Genomic DNA, 14,499 nt, shown 5'->3' with positions numbered 1-14,499 from the left:
AAAGAGAAAGTATGAGACAGATTGCTGAGCTTATAGGGCCTTTAATAAATGGGCAGTTGATAAGTAAAAACAATACAAAAGAACAGGAAGTTCTCATCTATCAGAGCTCATAGCACAACAGGAAATTGTCCACCATAAACCATTACGGAAGATATTTATTTTTTGTAAACTTACTGCCACTCTAGGCAAACAAATTGCAGGTGGACTTCTTTACAATTATATGTACAATAATAAGGATTATATATTACATTTGTGTTTATGTAATCTTTGTAGATCAACACATTTATTTCATGTAGGCAGACAATGAAAACATTCGAAGCGGTGTTTCAGATATTTTGGTGGAATAAACCTTATTCTGTAAATACAGCTGCAGAATCTATTTTGTTTTTTACTGAGCCCTTACTTTCTGGCATAATGCAGGGCAGATTCCTTACTGTTTAGGTACCTTTCAGTAAAACCGATGTAAGAGTGTCTGATAAAGGAATCCTTCAGTGATGATCCTAACATGTCAAGCAGAGGACCATCTTCTTCCCCGAGAGCCAGGAGGAAGTCTAGGTCTTCTGTGTAGTGCTGGTGTGTGTTCCACTGTCAATTTAAAGTATTTGTTTATATTAAGAAATTTATACTGACTCATTTATGGCATTTTTTTTAGAAGAGAGCATATGACATAAAAGTCCAGTACAGTATTTTAAATATTTCTCAACATCAGCTGATTGATCTTGAAAGCCAGAGGTAAATGCTAGATGAGTGAAGCCAGGATTCTTGTAGATGGTTTTAAACTAAATAATCCACTATCTACTTCCCCCAGCCAACCAACTACATAAATAAATAAGAGACTATACCCAGTTCTAGTCCGAATAATGAGCAAGCTACGGTATTCAGGGTGTAGTCCCAGGTACCACAGTGGACTCTGTGAGTAAGTTGCTAATGTATGCCAAGCTCAGCTCCCTAAAGCCTGAAGCGTGGTCTGCTTCCTTACCTGGTTATCCGCAGCTGGGTAAGAGAGAGAGACTGCTTTCTAATGATCAGCATCACTGAATCAGTGCAGCGTTTTTCTTCCATGAAAGTGCACATCACGCTTTCCATTTATTACTGTAGTTTAACCACAAGGTTTAGCATTTTAAAAGCAGAGATGGATTTTATCTAAGTCTGCATGTAGCAATCAAAACATCAGAAAAAGCTGGAATATGTGGCCTTTCAAATTGCCATTTTTCCTCATCTGCAAGTCCCTCACTTGGAGTGGGCTGGGAAGGAATATTTTAAATATTCTGTGTCTCAGGTTTTTCTGATTGTCATATTACTTACAAAAGTAAGTACTAGCGTGTTTATGGGAAGTGAGCAAAGGTCTGAGTGTCTAGAATTCAGTGGATGCTATTACGTGATACCATATGTACTTCTCCAAATATTGACATTGTTGCCTTAGCACCTTCTCTTGCTGAGTTTAGAATTACTTGGTACCTTGGTACTCCTCTGAGATGCTACCTTTCTGGCTTTTTTTTTAAAGCTACGGAGAATCTTGCAAGTCTTTTTACTACTTACGGCTTGCATAGCAGAAAAAAATCCCTTGGAGGTGATCACTGTGCATACCTGTTAGTCCCATACAACTTGTGAACTCAGTAACAATCTTAACCATCCTTGGTGGGTGGCAGAGGTCCCAAAGGTACTGTGTTCCGGTCGTCTTCATGAGAATTGGCAGCTGGGCAAAGGGACAGACAGACATAGATGAGAATTTGTGATTTTAATCTTTCTCAGTGTTGAGGAGGAAGTGTTGACTGCTCAGCACGGGGCTAGCTTTTGGTCACAGGATTGTCCACCTGCCAAATCAAGCAGGCAGGGTGTCTGAGGAGGTGATGGGGAAATAAAGAGTCGGAGGGCCCAGCGTCACATAGAATGAAATTCTATTAATTCTGCTGCTCATGGCATAACTTGTTCCCTGTTTCTGAAATTAACCAGTGAAAAAATATTTGGAGTGTTTACAGTCTGTCAGTAGAAAATTGTGGAAAAGCACTTGTTTTTTTTTCCTTGTTGACACATCTGTTAAAATTTTAATAGCATAAGAAAGAAGGGTCACAACACGTTATTATTTTATTTTAAGCACCAAATAAATTCAAAAGCCTTCTTGTTCAGAGGATCTGTTTGAATTTACATGGTGCTAATTCTGTTTGATTTCAGAAGATCCTAATCCCCACTGCCAAGCTCCCTAGTATTTGGTTTCCATTTTTTAATTTTATTAAAAGCTGATTACACAGTCTCTTTTTCTTTTTAAAATGTGATATAAAGCACATATTAGTCAAAGTTGCAAAAATTGGGAAGCTGCCAAAATGCAAAAGGATTTTTCCTTCCTATATCTGCTTTTTGAGATTGAGATATTTAATGACATAAATAAGGATACGAGTCCTGTCATTTACAGTGAATCTGTTCAACAAACAGTACTATCTATTGGTTGAGAAAAGATAGATATGCAGTTTAGTTCAACACTAATTAAAAGACAAAACTAAATAAAATGCAAAGCTTTTTTTAAAAGACAGTATGATTAGAAAACGTGTTTTCAGTAGTAGATATGTTTTTTCTTAGGGAAAATTAGTATTGCTATTTTCTATCATATTAATCTTGAGAAATTAGACATTAACATTTGAAGTACATGCTGTTCAAATCAGCAGTATTCTTGTATATAAAAATACAGAACTAATGATACCGATCAAACTTGAAATAAGCACCAAATCCTTTTGGGTATTTGGTTTTTACTATGAATACCATTTTTCATGTAATTGTCAGTAAGAATGGCTGCTCGTAACTGCTGCATCTCTGATGATGTTTATGTGCTGGAAGAAAAGCATGTATATTCTGAATAGCACCTGTCTATTTGACAGACTATTAGAAATATAATTAAAAATCATTGAGAATATCTATCCTTCTTTATTCACAAACAAGTAATTCCCAAAAACATTAAAACATTTTTGGTATGTAAGTTGGTAGGAGGGTATAATTCCAATTTCTGTTGATTTTGGCAGTTTGTTCTCTGTGTTTTCCCTTTTTTTTTTTTTTCTTTTTTTTTTCCCCATGGCAAAACCTGAAAGATTTGGTGTAGTAGATGTATTACAAGCATCCTTCTCTTAGCAATTTGTTTCAGTACTGGCTTTAGCTGTCCTTTGCCAGATGTTTTGCCTGCTGCTGTGCTAGCTTCTTGTACCAACAGACTGACCCTGGCCATAGGGGAGGGGTTTGCCATAGTGGAAGCATATTATCTCTTCTACCAGTTTTTTGGCAGTGGTTCGGGGAAGGCATTGTAACTAAACAGTTTTCACAGACCTTCTATGTCTTTGAGCATTTCTTGGACAGAGATTACTTGTTTTGTGAAATGGCATGAAATGTTATGCAGCTTTTGAGGTACACATGTCATTGAAATAGTGTTCTTAAACTCATCACCGTTTTCATAAAAAATATTTATATGCAGATACATGTTGAGGTACTGCAGTATTTTGCTCATGGAAAAGGCTGATTCATTGTATGCTTGTGAAGAAACTTAGTTTTTCTTGCTTACAGAAAAATACTATTGAAGTGAGAGACTGACTTATGTAATGGGTCTATTATGTAGTTGTTTGTTGGAATGGTAGAAAAACAATATGAGCTGTGTCAATGTAATTAATTTTGTTTCTGCAATATTTCTTTCTTATAGCCATCCATTGGTGAAAGTCTTCAGAAAGAAGCATTGAAAAAACAAGCGATGAAACAGGTAAGATGCGATAGGGACTCTTCATTCCCATGGCAGATTAAGAAATTACTGCATCCATTCCCTTTTATTAAATAATTGCAGAAACATAATTGTGCAACTTCAGAGTTAGAGTTACTCTTTAAAAAAATTCCACGTAATTTTATGATTTTGTGCATTGCTCTTTGTAGCACAAGACTTTCTTTAAAACTTGACTTGAAATTCTCAGAGCCTTTCCTCTAGCGAACAGTTTGTTTCACTTTTCTGGGCAAAATTGTTCTTTTTGAAGTTCTAGCTGCGATCAGAGTAGCTGAAGAACTCCCCAATGAAAGCTGCAAGAGTGAGGTTTAACAGAGCTGGTGATAATTTAAAACAAAATTTCTGTTTACTCAGTGCAAGCGCTTAAATGCACAAGATGTTAAAGTTTATTTTGTGGCATGGAATGCACTGATGTTTTCAGAATTTCTCAAACAGTTTGTTTCATTTATAGAATGCAATATTTCAAAGTAATGGGTTTTTAAATACTTAAATATATACCAAGAGTGAGCCTTTTACTGTAATCGAGGAGTAAATTGTACAGAGGAAACATGAATTTTACATTTTAAAAAGTTCCAGACCAATACAAGACATAGCTGGAAGAAAATTATATTTATGCGTCATACATTGGCACACTGCTGGTTTTTGATGGAGGTAATATGTGCTTGAGAGAAATTTGTATGGTTGCTGTTCAGCATTTGCCTTGTGTTGTCAGGAGATCTGATCTAAGGGCTCCCTTAGTTGTTTTTTCCTGATAGGGCTTTTAAAAACTCAACGATTTTACAGTTCTTACTTCCAACTTGACTGTATAACAAAAGATAGAACTGTGAAATATGGAATCACATCCTGAATTATATTGGTACATAGCTATTATTTTGAGCTTTGGGGGGAGGAGGATAAACTCTAGATGAAAACAGACAGTAAAATTTATTGAAATGTTTACTGTTTAGTAAAAAAATGAATTATGTTATTTGATGCAACAGTTTGCTCATTAAGCAGTTTCCAGTATTATTTTGACTGTTGTGCTTTGCTTCCTGTATTTCCTATAACTGCAAATACTCATGGTGATTTGGTTGTTCGTCTTCTCAATCCTAGTAAACAGTTCAAGAACTTTGTAGGTCAGACTGTTTTTAATTTACACCCAATGCTCTAATGGAAAGGTTATACTATATATCTGTTTAAATTACAATATAGGAATGAAATGTTTGAAAATAGTAAAAATTTCATGCTTAAGGTTTTGGTATCTTCTCGTCCCTGCTTTTTTTCTTTTAGACTAAATTGGAGATTCAGAAGGCTTTGGAGGAAGATGCTACAGTGTATGAATATGACAGTATTTATGATGAAATGCAGCAGCAGAAGAAAGAAAGTAATGCCAGAGTGTTATCTGGAAAAGATGACAAAAAGGTCGATACAAGAAAATGTATGCTGTCTGTCTTATCTCTGTATGGTTGGAATAACTATGATTGATTAACTTAAGCTTTGCCAAATGCATTTTCTCATGGGGCATGCAAGTATTGTGCTCAAATCCTGCTACATAAGGTAGTAATTTGGAAGAATTTTGGCAAAACTGTTAGTTCATCAGATACTTCAGAGTCCTAATCCAGTGGTATTCTGGAGGGCAGCAGACTACAAGTTTCCCACTCAGTTTATGATGTACCTATACATATCTTTCTGTGTATTTCTGAAGAGAATGTTTCAATGGGATAATAGGATTAGAGGCAAGGGGCCCTGCAACAGTACTGCTTCTATTATTAAGCCAATGAACATAAATTGTCCCTCCTCAGTCACTAGTGTGCTTACTGGAGGACTGTCGGAAGACTAAAGTAATGAACTTTCATGAGTTTCATTTCATCAAATGTGAGCCAATTTCCACAGTCCAATGCCTTGTTTCAAAGCACTGCTGAATTATCCTGACAAGTGGTATTTTCCTTGTTACTTACTCTATTTCGTGTGAAAGCCCTTGTCAGGTTATGTGGGTATAAAAGGAAGCTTCCCACTCCTTTACAGCAATAGAAAAGCAAGACTATTATAAGACAGAAGACGGAGGGGTGAGAAATCAAAAAACACTTAATTTCACTCAGAGCAAAAATCATCCTAGTCAAAGATGGGCTGAATGTTTTGGTTGAATACAGCAATCTCTTTTCTTATTGGGAAGCATGCCATGTTAGTGATGTAAAAGGGAATGACAGTTTATTTCAGATAGCTATCAAACAGTGTGAGAATATGTTAGAGTTGCTTCTGTCAATTTTCTTCCATTACCAACTTTCTTCAATATCTCCATCAATCCCAGTTTGTGTTTTGTCAGCCACCTCAATTGCCTCTCAGCATGATACCTTTTTTCCCCTCTTATTTTAGCCCAGATACATCCAAAATATCCTCAAAGCAGCTGAGATTAGAAAGAAGGAGCAAGAAAAAAGAATGGAAAGAAAAATTCAGAAGGAGCGTGAAATGGAAGGAGGAGAGTTTGCTCACAAAGAGGCTTTTGTGACTTCAGCCTATAAGAAGAAGCTGCAAGAAAGGGCTGAGGAGGAGGAAAGAGAAAGAAGAGAGGCAGCTCTTGAGGGTGAGATTCACACTGAAGTAATTCCCCTTAAAAAGAAGTATGGCCTTGTACAGTGTTTGCCACATTGTCATCTGGTCTCTCTGTGAGGCTTGAGATAATAAGAATCAAAGATAACCAGATAGCAGATACTGAATCAGGTTCCACTTTGTCTGTTATTTTCCTTTGTACATGTTCCTGAAGGAACAGAGGAAGCTCCGCTGTTTATGTATCAGTACTATGTGTGTTGCTACTTCTAATTTTTGAGGAGGGGTCAGTTGCTGAAGGCAGACTTGTAAGTCTGGGGTACAATGATGCTTATACTCCTTACTTCAGGCATTCTGTACAGTGTCCCAGGAATAGGTATAAAGAATAGGATATAGGATCATAAGATAAATCAGGTTGGAGTGGACCTCTGAAGGTCATCTGTTCCAGCTTCCAGCTCAAAACATGGTCTGCTGTGAGGTCAAATCAGGTTTCTCTGAGCCTTTTCAACTCAGGGCTTGAAAACCTCCAGGATGGAGATTGCAGTCTTGGTGGTATCTACCAATTGTGAGTAGTGTCGGATGAGTATTTGTGGCACAGTAAATCCAACCTTACTTTCTTTCTCTTAGCGTACCTGGATGTGACCAAACAGAAGGATCTCAGTGGATTTTACAGACATCTTTTAAACCAGAGGGTAGGGGAAGAAGAGATGCCTAAATGCAGCTTTCGGGAGGCCAGGTAGGATGCAATTCCGGAAGGCTTTCAGATATAAACCAGCTTCTGGCTCTTTGTGATTCCAGGCTCACTGGAACACTAAGAATTAGACAGAGAGTACTAAAACACTGGTAGGGTAAGCTAATTACTTTATACAGCCAATTAACTGAATTATTTGGAAAATGTGTAATGATCATCAGTGGTGTAGACTGTAAGACAGAAACAAGCAGGAGAGGGATGCCGTTTAAGAAGTGTCAAGAGGACTGTCATACTTGTAATCCTGCTTGGTATCATTCTAACGTATGTTTACTTTGGTTCACATAATAATTGGTGATCTGCATTAAGTTACATATTTTGAATCATGAGGGGGACAAAAGGTAAAGTAATGAGCGTAGAGGTAAATCATAGGAAATGATATAGTGATATGAATTTCCTGAAAAAAATGTGAGTCTCCAACTTTGTACTTATTCCAGATTTACAGGTTGATAAAAAATAAATTAATTGAATGTTGATGCTGTGGTAAAATGAAGTTAATCCAATATGTAGAGAATATTTTTAAATCTTAATATATGCACATTGCAAAGCAAAGTAATGAGATGAGGCTGAATTATTTATGTAGGTGAGATGGTGAAGTTCTGCCCTGTGGATAAATATGGTGAAGGGGATATGTTTCTTTCTAATAATTTGAAACAATTAATTCAGGTTAAACCCCATTTAATACTGGATGTCACTAGTTAAATGCTTGCTATCATGAAGAAAATCCAGCTTTCATCAAGAGATCTTCTAGATCTGAGTTTGGATTATTAGAAAGTAAATTCTTAGCTTAAATGAACGTGATCACAGCGAAGTTACTCAGCTATCTGAAATAAGGGGATTCTCGATTATGTCTTTAGTATAACGATATACCACCTTATTGGAAATTAAAAGGGAGGTAGTGTAAAAGAAATAGGAATTACTGACTGGAAGAAAAGGAGAACAGCTTCCTGAATTTAAGCAGAAAATGGGAAATTTGAGGCCACACTTTTGTCATTTGAGACTTAGAAGTATTAGTATACCGGTGTGTTTAGAAAAACATCTTGTCTCAGGCTTTCACCAAAGAGAAATACCTGCTTGGTTTCAGTGGTGCACAAAGATTGCTACTGAGCTGGTTAAATGAGTTTTGCATTTTATGGTGTCTTGTTTTTATTGATGAAATTTAAGTTGATGAAAATTAAGTTACTCAGTTGCATCTGTTTATAAAAACAGTAGCAGTAGTGGTCAGCCCACTTGGTTGTCCATTTGCTTTAATAATTCTTCTTTCAGAGCGTCTTCAGGATGATGTCATTTTGTACTGTATAGAGATCATTTGAAATGATGGTTTCTTAATCTTGCAAATTAAGGAAATGTTTCTTTTGTGAGTTGTGTATAAAAATAATTCAAGGAAAAACAAGTAGTACTGTAGATGGTGCTCCTAGCAAGGCTTTCAGATAAGCTGAGGTGTTTAGTTTAATTTTAATCTCTCTTATGCTGGTACAATAGGATACAGAGAGAAAATGGCTCAATTTTTAGATCTCCGAATTTGCATCACTTGTCCCTAAAGTGATCCACTTTTGACTTGTCATTTTAATTAATTGGATTACTAAATAAATTATCAAATTTTTCAGCATAACTTTTAGTCATTGTTCATAGACTAACCATGCTTTCAAGCATGCATTAACATTCAGTCTAACTAGATGGTATGCCGATTCCTAAGAATTTACCAGTTACTGTAGCTGAATGGTTAAAAAGAAGAGACATGTGGCTTGTGTGAGTAAATGTGTTTCCTTATCAGTCAGAAAAGAATGACAAAGCATAACCTTTCTGTCTATTGCCCAAGTTGGTCCTCCATGGGTTAGCTTGTTGTATTTAAGAATCTCTGAGCTGTTAAAAGATGCTAATTTCTATCTACCACAAGAGTGAGATCTTCAGAAACACAGGATTAACAGAATCATCTACTACTACTACTAGTGGAAGCTATGTTCCTACCTCTTTCAACAAAACATACAACCTGCTGCTTCTCTGCATAACTATTTGACTTGAATAGAGGAATAAATACATAGGAAAAAATTTGTAGCTTGCCAAAAAGCTTACACAAGAATACAAATCTATGTCTTTTTCTTTAGATGGAGGCTACAGCTACTTAACTGTAGTCATTCTTTTAGATAAATTCATCAGTTCACACTCACCAATGAACCAGTTACAGATACTTAATAGAAATCCTTTGCACTGGATTCCTGGAAACTGAGCCACAGATTTGCTTTCTTAGACTTTTCAGCAGCATCTTTTGCTTGAGTCCTGACCAGAAGTCAGTTTGTAGAAAAGTCTGAGATTTCAGGCTGTGTAATGTTGTTTTTTCTTTTTTAACATAAAAAATGTAGGATAAAGGAAGAAAAATCTGGCAGTTGTTATGATGAATCCAACCAAAGGAACAAATGCCTGTATGAAAGACAAAACCTGAAGTCCTCTGCTAAGAAAGAGAATAATCCAGACGCAGATACCGATTTAGGAACTGATAGTAGTGATGATGATAAGAGACACAAAAATAGTAAAGTAAATTTGAAAAAGAAGAAAAGGAGAGAGAGCTCTGCAAGCAGTGAAGAGGAGGCTAAATGTCACAAGAGCCAGAGGCATTCCAGGTCACCAAGCTCATCCAGTGTGGAGGAAGAGCCACACACAAAAGCCCAAACAAATCATCTTACAAAGAGAGGAGAGAGCAGACCGAGCAGAAGGGGAAATGATGAACAGTACAGGGAAAAAGATTATGAGAGAAGTAGGACCTATGAAAAGGATCACCAAAGGGAAAAGGAAGAGCGACATAGGTACGGGGATCACACTAATAAAGATAACTACAGAAGGAGGGAAGAGCAGGATGATAAACAGAGGGGGAAGGAAAGAAAAGAGAGGGAGGGACATGGCAGAGAATGGAGGAAGGCGAAGGAGAGAGAAGAGAAGGGCTCGGAAAAGGAACAAGAGAAAGAAAGAGTAAGAAATGGTAAAGATAGATACAATGGCAGAGAGAATGAGAGAGGAGAGAGATGCAGAGAAAAGGAAGATCCTGTGAAGGAGGGGAGAGAGAAATATGGTAGTCATGAAAAGAAATACAGAGAGAGGAGGGAAAGTACCCCTGCATCTTTAGAAAAAGGTGGAGGGACTGATGTGGAAAAAGAGAGAAAGGGAAAAGAGAGAGAGGTGGATGAGAAGGGAAGATCCAGCTCTGGAATTTTGTCTGAGCAGAAACGTAAAGCTGGAGAAGAAGGGGAAAAGGAGGAGAAAGAACAAGCACAGAAACCATCTGAGAGCATGAGCAAATTTGCTAAGCGGAGCAATGAAGAGACAGTGATGTCAGCAAGGGATCGCTATTTGGCAAGGCAAATGGCACGTGTCAGTACTAAATCTTACATTGAGAAGGAAGAAGATTAATGTCCCTGTGATGGCCAAAAACGCTGGGTCTTTCAACCAAGACAAAAAGCCACTACTGCATGGACTCTTGTACAGAAGAGCTAGCTATTCCTGACTTAAATTAAAGAGATTGTGTCTGCCATAATAGAAGAACAACTTTTGAAATGGATTAATCGATCACTTGATACACACCTGTAGTCTGCTTATACAGTTGAAATACTAAATTTGGCTGACTGTCCACCCTGGCCTCCGGTACCCTCTCCTTGGTATTTGAAGATTCTGGGACAGACCTGGGAGTGTTAAACAGCATAAGGTGACAATACCTCCCCCTGGCAGCCTCTGCTCCTTTCACGAGCAGAAACAGTGAGTGCTGCTGAAACAAAGGTGTTCGCAGGCCCTTAGCAGGAGTCATTGTCGCCCAGTGATGCTCTCAAAAATGAGAAACAGACCTTTAGAAGTGGGGGGAAAAGCAAGAAAAACCGCTTGAATAAAAATCTAGGAGACTTCTGTATGTAGTATGGTGTTTTGTAAGCTAAATGCATATTAACATATGAATTTTGTATTTATGTGTGGGTTTTGGGGACCTGATGTACAGAAACAATTAAATAAAGTGTAAGATACATACTGGATATAATGCATGGGTCTTTTTTAATGCCTGTGTTATTTTACTGCATCTTTTTTGTGTGAAATAGGATATATGAGTCTTTTTTCATGTTGTACAGTTATATCTGCTTGTTCTACTGGAGGTAATATTTTAGATTTGTTAGTCTGTCTGTTCAAAGGTTCATAATCAAGAATAAAGGTATCTCCAAACTATAACTTGGTAAGTAGGATATCTGACAATGGTCGTAGTTTTTAGAATGCATTTTCAACACTTTTCACAATGGTTTCTTTCACTTTGTTTTGGAGTAAATTTAACACTTTTATGCTACAGTAAGGTGAATTAATGTGAAAAAAAAATTTGAGATTGGTGTTTCTCTAATATTTTGTTAAGCAGATCTAGTAATGAGACAGAATGTGAGTAAAATCAATTGCCAAGCCTGCCAGTTTACGAAGACTTGAAATGGAATGAGTTTTATATGTAAGCTAATTGAGTACCTAAGCACTTACTCCAGGTGTGGATCAGTTTGTTTTTGCTGTTCTGTCTAAACAAATGTGATGTGCATTGGTTCTGTTGGAATAGAATGAAAGAGTATTTAGCAGTGGGACAAGGTTCAAACGCTAAAGGAAATCCTCTGCTTTTTGTCAAAGAGGCCTTGTTGGTATAGTAAACTGGACTAGATATTCTGCTTTTTCTTGGAATTTACTTTTATCTTTGCTTTTCCCATAAGAGAGAGGCACAAGAGACGTCTACAGATGGATTATGAATATTAAATTTATTACAATAACAGTTTACGGTACAAGGCACATATTGATGACTTACAATCAGCTTGCAACACTTTTAACTAAACAGCTGCATAAATTAAGACAGGTGCATCATGTACAAGTTGGAGGGAATACTTCGTTCTGTACAGCTAAAATTCTCTTTGCTTAGAAGGCAAACGTGGTCCTGATTTACCTCATACCTTGCCTCATAAATTCCTTTTCACTGTTCAGAATAGAGGGTAGGATATACTTGTGTGATAGATAAGCGGAAGGTGAGCTGAAGAGAAGGAACTTGTTTGTTTGCCTCAAAACACTTTCAATTGCAGTGCAGCCCATTTGGTATCAATATAACTAGTTTTTGTACAAAAACTGTTTAATGTCTGTCTCCTTGTTGAGCAACCTGATAAATGCTGGCTACTCTAAATGTTTTCGGAGGGATATGTAAAAGGAAGAAAAAAGAATCAATGATAAAAATAAATGAAATCAATTTCTCAATATTTCAACCACTCAGCAAAATAGAGATACTAAAAAATGATCTTATCCTAAGAAGATGTAGAAAACTTCAAACCCGTATGCCATATAATAAAAAAAAAACAAAACTGCTTTGCCAGTTCAGCTTTTATAGAATGAAAACATGGATGCATTTTATCTTTGTATTATTCAGGAAAAGAAAAACCTTTTTAATCCACTTCTGGAGGGCTTCCTTACCCCGTCTTCCCATAAAGACCTCAGACTGGATTATCCTAGCGAGAAGAGAGGAAAGTTCTAAATCTTCTGGACTGTCTGTTTCTAAAATATTTTTCCTGTGACTTTGCGTGTCTACATTGCTTTTCATATCTTCAAATAATTTTAAAAACTTTCACCCTCTCTCAGTACATCCTTACTCAGAGTGCATTATTCTCATGTTTCAGCTGAGAAATTCAGTCTGAGAGAACTTGCCCTATTTTACACTGTGACTGTTGCAGGGCTTGTATTATATCGGGGCTTCTTGGCTGACTTTTAATCTACTAGAAGAGAGTGGCATTTCTTGGGAAGTTGCTCAGCATTCTGTGCTAAAACCACCTGGAAGTACAATGTCTGTTGTACATTAGTGTCTTAAAAAGTACAAATTAAAGATCCATCTTTTGCCATTTCAGATGTTGTTCTAAAAGATTAACATCAGCAGTATTGCACACTAAATAGCAGTGATTCCTGCAATTATTACTCTGCGAATTATTCTGTTAGAAATAATGTTCTCAGTTTCAGTTTGTTTGCAAGGGCTGAAAGAGAAACTTTGGCTTTGATGCAGATAATGCTCATATTTAACTCAACCGTTTCTGTCCCCACCTTTAACCCTTCCTAACAAAAGGCAGCAGAATGTCTATTTAAAGAGTGGGTATTTTGTGTCTATTTTGCAAGTGGTTATACGTAAATGACCAAAAATTAAAACTGTAAGTAAGTTTTGGGTTGGGTTGGGGGGTGTGGGGGGTGTGGTGTGGTTTGGTTTGGTTTAATAAGCCTAGCATGAAACAGTATCAAGTCTTGCAAAACAATCCCATTTGTGAGATTTATCTATTTAAATACTTATCCATTTAGGAGGAAACGTATCTACTGTTAGCTGAACACTGGTCTGAAGAGTGAAGAAGCTGAGTAGGGTTTTCTCCTTTATTTCCCACACTTTGGTATTGGACACATATGTGTACCTCATTCATCTTCCATTGACATTCCATATGTATTTTTTCAGTGAATGAACTCATAACAAAAATTTATTTAAAAAAAAAAAAAAATCAGTAGTTTTCTGATTGGTAATTTAATAACTAAATAACTTTCTAATATTAAAAGAATTCCCAAACTGTTCCTCTTTTCCTTACAATGAAGCCAGTTTTGGAACTAGTTTTTAAATATACTTGAGGGATAAGCTACAAAACTATTTCTTATGAGTAACTGTTCAGTAAGACAGATTTATGTTTTTCTGGTGGCAATGAAAGAACATACTCCCTTTTAAAAAATAGTTCAGGAGTCTTCTGTTTGTAGTTCCAAAAGAACAGGCCTTGTCCCTTTAAGTTATTTCCTTATTGGAAGTTGGGCTTGAGACCTAAAGTTAAGTGAGCTTGGGTCAGTAGCTGAAGTATAAGAGGCCTTCCTCCGGGAGATGTCTGCACACCGAAGGAGAAAAACCTTGGTGGAAGTGATGATAGTGTTTTCAAAAGGCAAACACAGCATCACTGCTTTCCTCTAATGTGGTTAAGTTCTTTGATGTAAACTCTTCCAGCAGGTTTCTTAATGCCTGCTGCTATGAATGCCTATATAACCTTCTTAATTTTAGCAGTACATTACCTAAGTAAACCATGAGATACAAAAGAGACTTTTATCCTCTCTCTTATTTTACTTTTGTTATAATCTATGTGGTTTTCACATAAATGATGCCTACTTAGGTTTATCTAAACTTCCATGTAACTGCAGCAGAACTATTGTCCTCCGACTTGGCAATTGCAGTCAGTCTGAAGGGCAGTTACATTTAGAGAGCATGTGTATGCATATAATATAAAGAGGTTAGTATGTGCGTGGAAGTTAATCTGTATAGCAGTGCCTCGAAATTTAATATAAATAGTTCTAATGAGAATTTTACTCTGCTCAACTTCTTGTTAAAAATAATTTCCACTCCTTTTCTTCTTCAGTGTGAAAACCAAGCGCTTTCACATATGAGCTAATAAATCTTCAAAGTAGTTTTGTATAGTTTGTTAGACGTACGTTT

At 36.7% G+C, this 14,499-nt stretch overlaps 1 protein-coding gene across 1 annotated transcript in view; it reads left to right on the top strand.

Annotated features, from left to right (window-relative positions):
• The window catches only part of NSRP1 (nuclear speckle splicing regulatory protein 1), a 16,501-nt gene extending 6,080 nt beyond the window's left edge, over positions 1-10,421 (top strand). The window contains exons 3-7 of the mRNA XM_009707001.1: positions 3,677-3,733; positions 5,018-5,149; positions 6,101-6,308; positions 6,899-7,007; positions 9,380-10,421. Of these exons, the coding sequence (XP_009705303.1) occupies positions 3,677-3,733; positions 5,018-5,149; positions 6,101-6,308; positions 6,899-7,007; positions 9,380-10,421 (1,548 nt within the window). The remainder of the gene's footprint in view (positions 1-3,676; positions 3,734-5,017; positions 5,150-6,100; positions 6,309-6,898; positions 7,008-9,379) is intronic.
• The last annotated feature ends 4,078 nt before the right edge of the window (positions 10,422-14,499 follow it).

Source organism: Cariama cristata, unplaced genomic scaffold (genome assembly GCF_000690535.1).
Source record: "Cariama cristata isolate BGI_N322 unplaced genomic scaffold, ASM69053v1 scaffold8769, whole genome shotgun sequence".
NCBI lineage: Eukaryota > Metazoa > Chordata > Aves > Cariamiformes > Cariamidae > Cariama > Cariama cristata.
This window is presented reverse-complemented; position numbering and strand designations above follow the sequence as displayed.